Source organism: Dendroctonus ponderosae, unplaced genomic scaffold (genome assembly GCF_020466585.1).
Source record: "Dendroctonus ponderosae isolate FM_Combo_2020 unplaced genomic scaffold, Dpon_F_20191213v2 Dpon_F_20191213_5, whole genome shotgun sequence".
NCBI lineage: Eukaryota > Metazoa > Arthropoda > Insecta > Coleoptera > Curculionidae > Dendroctonus > Dendroctonus ponderosae.
Genome location: NW_026018715.1, coordinates 5,762,654 through 5,769,914, shown reverse-complemented (window position 1 = coordinate 5,769,914; position 7,261 = coordinate 5,762,654). Strand labels below are relative to the sequence as shown.

The following is a 7,261-nucleotide window of genomic DNA, read 5'->3' as shown; positions in this document are numbered from 1 at the left end:
CGGCGCGGTCACGAGTGTCGGCGCGGTCACGAGTGTCGGGACGGTCTCTTTCTCGGGACGGCTCGCGCTCCTTCTCTGCAGCTGAACGCCGCCAGAAGTTATCGGATCCGGCAGCACGACTTTCTAAAAAAAATAAAGAAAAATTGAACCCATTTAATTAAAAAATCTAACAAACTGTACGAAAATATTTGTAGGAAAGAATGAGTTTTGTTCAAGTACATGCAATTAAATTTTCGTAGATTATTTTAGGCTCAATTTACTAGAATTATTTTAGCATGGGTTTGTTCGTATACATATTTTGAAAATAATGCAATAGCAATGCTTATACGCGGAATGACAAACATATGTTCTATGCCATTGCTGATAACTGGTGATTTTTTCGGGCTTTTAGGGCGTCGTGGAAGACAATTTCCTCCTCACCTATCGCAAGCACAAATAACCAAAAAATACTTACTTGGAACATAGGGCTCGAATTTCTTGGACTCGTCACGGTCTCTACTTTCGCCTACGCCACCTCCTCGACGCAGAGGTTCAGACCTCTTAATTTCTTTATCGCCTCCTCCACGTCTCCATGGAGCTGGAGCGTCTCTGTCCATTTTCTCGTTTTGCTCGCGTAACTTACGTTCTAGATAAGCAATGGTTCATATTTAGTTATTGTATGGCAGTGAGAAATCTAAATATTTTGCATACCTAGTTCTTCCTCCCTAGCTTTCTGCTTAGCGGCTACGCGATCATTCATTTCGAGCTTTTCAAGCTTCTCTGCGGCTTCTCGCTCCTTTTGCTCTTTCTCTATTCTCTCCTTTTCTAAACGCTCCTGGCGCTCCTTTTCTTCCTTGGCTTCGCGTTCCTTTTCCTCCCTAATAAATTAATTTGAAAAATATATTAATCAAATAAACCAGATAAAGTTTTGTCTTACAATAGTTGTTGTTGCCGTTTTCGTTCCTCTTCCTCAGCTTCTTGCTTTTCCTTAAGCCACTTGACCCTTCTGGCCTCTTTACGTTTTTCTTTTCGTTCGTTCAAGCGCTTGCGTCTTTCTTCAGCAAGCATCTTCTCAAATGCGCCCAACTTTTCAGAATACAATGCATTTCGTTCTGATGTCAGTTTGTTTAAGAATTCATCCTGAAAAGATAAATAAACAACTTAAGTTTCATATATTCATGTACATAAAATAATAACTGTATTTGATTTAGTTATGGTATCGGAGCACTCACCCTGTCAGCTTTCATGCGACACAATCGATCTCTTGTGGCGACGGCCAATTTGCGACCTTCAATGGCAGCAGCAATACGTTCTTTCTCCTGTTCCTCCCAGAAAGTCTGATCTTGTAATTGCCTTTCCTTTAAACTTTCTTGAAGCAGGGGAATCTCTTCCAGACGTTTCGCACGTTCGAAGTAATCCACCTATTTAAATAAACATTATGTATTAATTTTCCACACGGTGATTAACTAAAACAATTACCTTCTTTTCATGTGATTTCAATTTAGCTTGCAATTCGCGACGTTCTTTTTGCAGCTCTTCCGCTTCTTTTGCCGCAATTTGGTCGGCATCCAGTTTTTTTATGTCTTCCTCATCCATTTTTTTCAGAATTTTCTGTCCATGACCAGTCTGACTGATCTAAAACGGAAATTAAATTGTCAAGCTGGCCGTATTGAGAACAATATGGGAAATTAGCAAGTAGCTGATAGTGCTAATTACCTGTTGCAGCTTTTCTTGCAGATGTCTATGTTTAATCTGCTCAATCTCGTTTTGGTGCCTCCGTCTTTCACGTTCCTGTCTTTCTTCTTCCAAACGCTTCTGCTCAGCCATAAGCTGTTGGCGCTGAATGTCCTCCAAACTAAAATTATTTATACGTTTAGTTTTTTCTCGTTTGTGTAATAATTTGTTCTCACCGTTTTTGCTCTTCCTCCTCGCGAACAGTATTCAACCGTTCAATATATTCTTTCCTATCTTCAATGATTTTATGACGCTCCAAAATCCTCTCGTGTTCCTTTACTTTATTCTCATGATAATTCTGTACCATGATGCTTCGCAACTTTTCCCGCTCCGCCTAAACATAGAAAATATAAATATCCACCAGGAAACTTTACAACTCAAAATACACACCTTTTTCTTGTTGGGATTTATAATAGCGGCTGATTGAATCAAAACATTAGACATATTAACAAGTTGATTGCGCACTTGTTCACTCGGCATCACTTGTAAAGTTGGACCTTCGGGTTTGTCTTCTCGTTGACTCTCACTAAGGTCAATACCGAAGTGGATGCACTGCTTTCCATGATCAATGCGAATCTAGAAATATGCAAGGGAATTTCAAGCGCCAATAAATTAGGGTTTCTAAAGATTGGTTTTAGCAAAAACTAATATAATTTTTCAACAAAAATTTAGTTTGATTGGGCAACGTTGACACATCGAGGTTTATGAAATTGAAATTGAAAAATGAACGCGCATTATTTCAATTTGATTAGCTGCTGCTAAACTTAGCAACCTAAGTTAAAATAGCTCGAATCAGTATTTACGCTTTAGCTAAATAGACTAAAATTGGTATAAATGTGGGAATATTTACCTGCATATCATTATGCCTTACACAATCCACAAGCAATCTTTCCATGTGAAAAATGGTGGTAAATTTAGCCAATTCTATCAATCTAGCAAATTCAATTGTTTGATACACTTGTGCTACCTGGCGTACCAGCCGTACTAAAGTCACGTCTTGTAAGGCGCTGATATACTGCTGTAATGCTGCTCCACTCTCCTCTAGAAAAATCGAGATATAAATAATATACATCTTGTAATATTTTCTGAGTGTAAAGGCATTAGTTAAAACATTTTGAAAGTTTATTGCAAATCTTTCTTACCTGCTCGTAATTGCTCCATAATGGTGTTCATATGCGAACATAAGTTCAAAGGATCAAAGTCGACTTCCAACCAACGATATACTTCTTGGAGTTGAGGGGTGGCAAGATTGACGACATTCACCCGAACCTAATTAAGAATATAGTTCTATATGGATTTTTGAATGCATGCACAATGAATTTCTTAAACGTACGTAGATATATTAAATGCTTTGTATCTTTAAATATTTTGTCTAAGATAAGTATGAATTATATTAATATTACAGGATCTAATTTCACGCCTGTATAAATTGACAAAACTTTTTCTGATCAGAACGAAACTTTTTTGTACAATATCAACAAAAATACTAGTTTTCCTTGATTTAAACAGTTGTGAGTGTCTGCCCAGAACTGTAACACTAACATGTAAGATTTTCTAAAATAGCGAAAAGCATATCCCGTACATTTTCACACACTGAAAAACTGCTTGAAATCTCGAATAAGCAAGCATTTAGAGACATACTCAAAGAAAAAGTACTTTTACGAGAAGGAAATAAGGAATCAAGCCTGAACTTGAAGATAATTCGTTTGCAATTGAATAAAAAAAAACATTCTAATGGTTTGCTTTCTGTAGCAAAAAAATACCCCAAAAAATGCTCCGAAAACAATTAGTTCAGTTCCAACTTACCAAGTCTTTTAACAGACTGGCCCTAGAAGGGGGCTGCATTAATCCCAGCAGAACTGCTAATCTCTGCGCTTTCTCCAAAGGAGATTTATCAGTTTCAATAAACCTGTCGAACTCCGGATGGGCAGATGGCAGTGGAATAGCCAGAGTAGCAATTAACACCCTGCAAAAAAAATTTGTTTAAATCTGCACTTATTTATTCATTATTCTCATTAACGATGCTATAGACTAGTCACTTTTCCTTTAGGTAACTGACACCCCTGAACACGGCATTAATCAAACATGAGATATTAATACATTGACTCGCGCTCCGAATGAATGCAAACCGAGACGTATGAACCGATAGTTCGATCATTTTAATCTCGCAATCTGCATCTAATCGCCGATCGATATGCGGAATTATTCTGAATTGTTAAAGATGTGTTTTCGCTATTAAGGGAGTAACTAGTTGTAGACAATTTTCTTTTATCTATTCGAATTCGCATACTCATTCTCTAATTATTTGAACAATAAGTCTTTAGTTGGAAAAGTATTTCTCCTGTAAACGCATTCTCGCACGCACCAACGTTGATGTTTTATTGTCTATTTTTTTTCTCAATTCTTCGATCAAAAGTACGAATAAAACGAAATTTAAACTTTCATTTGTGTCATTTACTCTGYATCATGTGTAGTATTGGCGAGAGTGTGGTGAATTATAAATAATTGAATAAGTGTTGGTCRAAGATGGCCTTAAACGAGGAYAGAGCACCGTGGTTTTAGTCTTAAATATAGTAAAAGAGAAACCGACACAAAACTAAAATTAAATATAAGAGATAAAATACAAAAACAGTATTGTCAAGCGCTAATTTAAAACCATAGTAAACATTAAGAGTAATCTGTATTATCATAGATAGACGCTCTCATTAATAAGTACATTTCACCATGTATTTAGTACTTTTCATGTCATATCAGTAGAGTTCAACTTACCGAGTTCTTTTTGCTGCAATTGTGGAAAAAATTCAAGGAATAAAATCCTGATAAGGAAATATTGTAGATTAATATTTAGTAAGTGGGCAATTGTTATTTAGTAAGTATTATTATTACTTTCAATAATACAAAAATAAATTCATAAGAAAATAAACAATATGTCCTTATCTGGTAAACATTCCTAATATTTTACCCACACTTGCAGAAGAAAAAAACTCGATGAGTCYAATACACCTACTTCTAATGATATGCTGATGGCCAAGACAGAAAAGTACATACTAAATAAGTATGTTGAGACTCAATTACCTGCAAGCCATTTTTTGTAATTCTTCTTGGGTGATGTTCTTCTTCATTTCCTTGCTCAGTTGTAGAAGCTTGAAAAGGGCAGCGGCATGAAACAGGTAGTTTCCAGCTTTCCAGAAAACCATGGCAAGTTTCTGATAATAATTCGCCATTGTTTTTGGTACCGGCATTTTCTTTGACAAGTTCATCAAATTGTTGATGTCTTCGATGGCTTTGTAGGCCTCCTGCCATAATTCCATTTGGATGGCAAAATCCAATTGGTGCAATCTTTAACAAAAAATTACAATTAGTTGAAGGTTTTCAATTAACTAATAATTGTGATAAAATTGAACCAATTATAGCAAATTAATAATTCATTTACATTCAAAATAGCGAAGCAATCTTATAGTATCGATTTAATTCTAGATCTAAATGTGTTAAAGAAATTCTTTGAAAATATCAATTTTATGGGAAAGGGCGAAGGGTCTTAAATGTGAAATCACGTTCCGGGGTAAAAAGTGCTAAGTAAAACCGGCAATTACAGAATGCCCCATAACAAAATAATGTAAATAATAACTAAATAGGTTTTTGACATTGAGAATAAAGATATTAATCTAATCTCGATTTTCCAAAAAACATGAATATGTGGAAAGCCTTTGCTGAAACTTTCTCACAACTTATGACATTGCACAGAAAATGTTTTTTTTATCTTGATTTGAAACACAGGCAAATAGAGATTTTGTTAAGTTGAACCATTGATTACACACATACATTATTTACTATTTAATTGATAAGATTCGATAGAAGTAACTACAGATGTGTTTCAGGCAAATACTGAACTTAGCCAAAATTTGATTAAATCGAACTATTATCTAACACGTCTAATATCTTACCTAGTCTCCAGATTCAATTGCTGGGTTTCCGGTTTGGACATGGAAACATTAGCTACTTGGGTTGGCAATTTGCAAATATCCTCCAAATGCTTTCTGAGCTTGTCGCACAGCTTCCTAAATTCCGTTTTTCTGTTGTATTTCAGGCAGAATTGAAAAGCCATTCTGGCAATATCGTGGTAAAGATTTTCCACATGGGCATTGGTTCTTAGCAGTTCTAAACATTGGCAGTAAGACTCCCATAGGAATTTGACCCATGGAGTTAAAATGGTACGATCAGATCGATCTTGAGCATCTTCTCCCGAAACTGCACTTAACAGTAAACTTTCTGGAGTTGCTAGATTATCCAGATCGTCAATATCAATAACGGCTTGAGCAGACTGCTCTCTGGCGTTCTCAGTCTTCTCCTCCGCCATTCTTAGATACCCTCGAATAACGTTTTCCAGTGACCCAACATTGACCGACTGGAACATGTTTCGGTACTGGAACAACCCCTCTTTTGCTATGTGGGACTTTTTCAACTCTACACAGAGATCCAAGTATTTGAACATAATGGGTTCCAACACCGATTCCGACCAGTTGTACGCCCATTTTTTATTCCTAAATACTTCCTGCAAAGTATCTAGGGCTCTAGCTGGTTTACCAACCTCGATGAATTCTGCAAAAAAATTATAGTTCGTGAAATTCCAAGAATCACTCGAAACCACATTTATCTACACATATGCTAAGTTTCATTACCGTTGGCACGTTTTAATGCATTTTCCGGTCGTTGCCCGTATCGAGCCATTTCTCACTTAATTCGAAGACCTGCAATTTACATCAAAGAGAAAACACAAAAGAATGCAATTGCACACAAAGATGCACCGGCACAGCAGAATATTTCCTGAAAATTTGCACACCACCTGCACACAAGGCACAAACAACTTTTGCAATTAGCGTGTAGCGACAAATGATAAGCTGACTGACAAATGACACTGTAAATGTCATGGGATGCCAATTGTGTCACTCGACGATTCCATCGATGATTCAAAAGTCCATCTCCCGGCGTCGATCTATAAACTACACTTGACGAGTAATTTCAGCAAATAAACAATTGTATTATTTTGCAAGAAATTTGTAAATTTCAAGAAACAGCTTAATCGCTTATTAAGGTGCAAGAAAAAGCTCAATATTTTCTTATTTATGAGTCCTCAAGTCCTATGACTTGAGACAAAAACCCTCATGTGCACATAAATATATTAATAAAATTCATAGTTTTAAAGTTTAAAGACATCCTGACAACATTTCAGAAATTTTTAAACATTTTTCTTTATTGTGCTTGGAAGAACTGCAAACGTAGTTCTTTATTAATGATTACAATTTATAAAACTGCTGTATTATTTATATCACCTGTAACCATCACCAACTACCGATGGGTAAACCAGGGTTCAGAGGTGTTGGGGTAAATAAAATAAGTGTTAAATATTACTCGTTAAGTATAGTTTATAATGAAGCCACCAGTGGGCGTTTGGACAAATTTAACGTTAATTAAGCAAAAAGCGTAATATTTATCCATCACAAGGCAACTTGTTGATTACCTAAAGTTTATCCAAAAATTAAAATACTTT

The 7,261-nt window shown here is 36.0% G+C and overlaps 1 protein-coding gene across 1 annotated transcript in view; it reads right to left on the bottom strand.

Annotated features, from left to right (window-relative positions):
- The window catches only part of LOC109546580 (eukaryotic translation initiation factor 3 subunit A), a gene marked incomplete in the record, with an annotated part of 14,096 nt that extends 7,457 nt beyond the window's left edge, over window positions 1–6,639 (bottom strand). Inside the window, 15 exon segments of the mRNA XM_048666402.1 lie at window positions 1–123; window positions 455–625; window positions 691–857; window positions 917–1,119; window positions 1,212–1,400; window positions 1,459–1,614; window positions 1,696–1,834; window positions 1,890–2,047; window positions 2,104–2,289; window positions 2,564–2,754; window positions 2,856–2,982; window positions 3,520–3,679; window positions 4,789–5,052; window positions 5,658–6,312; window positions 6,393–6,639. Of these exon segments, the coding sequence (XP_048522359.1) occupies window positions 1–123; window positions 455–625; window positions 691–857; window positions 917–1,119; window positions 1,212–1,400; window positions 1,459–1,614; window positions 1,696–1,834; window positions 1,890–2,047; window positions 2,104–2,289; window positions 2,564–2,754; window positions 2,856–2,982; window positions 3,520–3,679; window positions 4,789–5,052; window positions 5,658–6,312; window positions 6,393–6,441 (2,938 nt within the window).
- Between the last annotated feature and the right edge of the window lie 622 nt (window positions 6,640–7,261).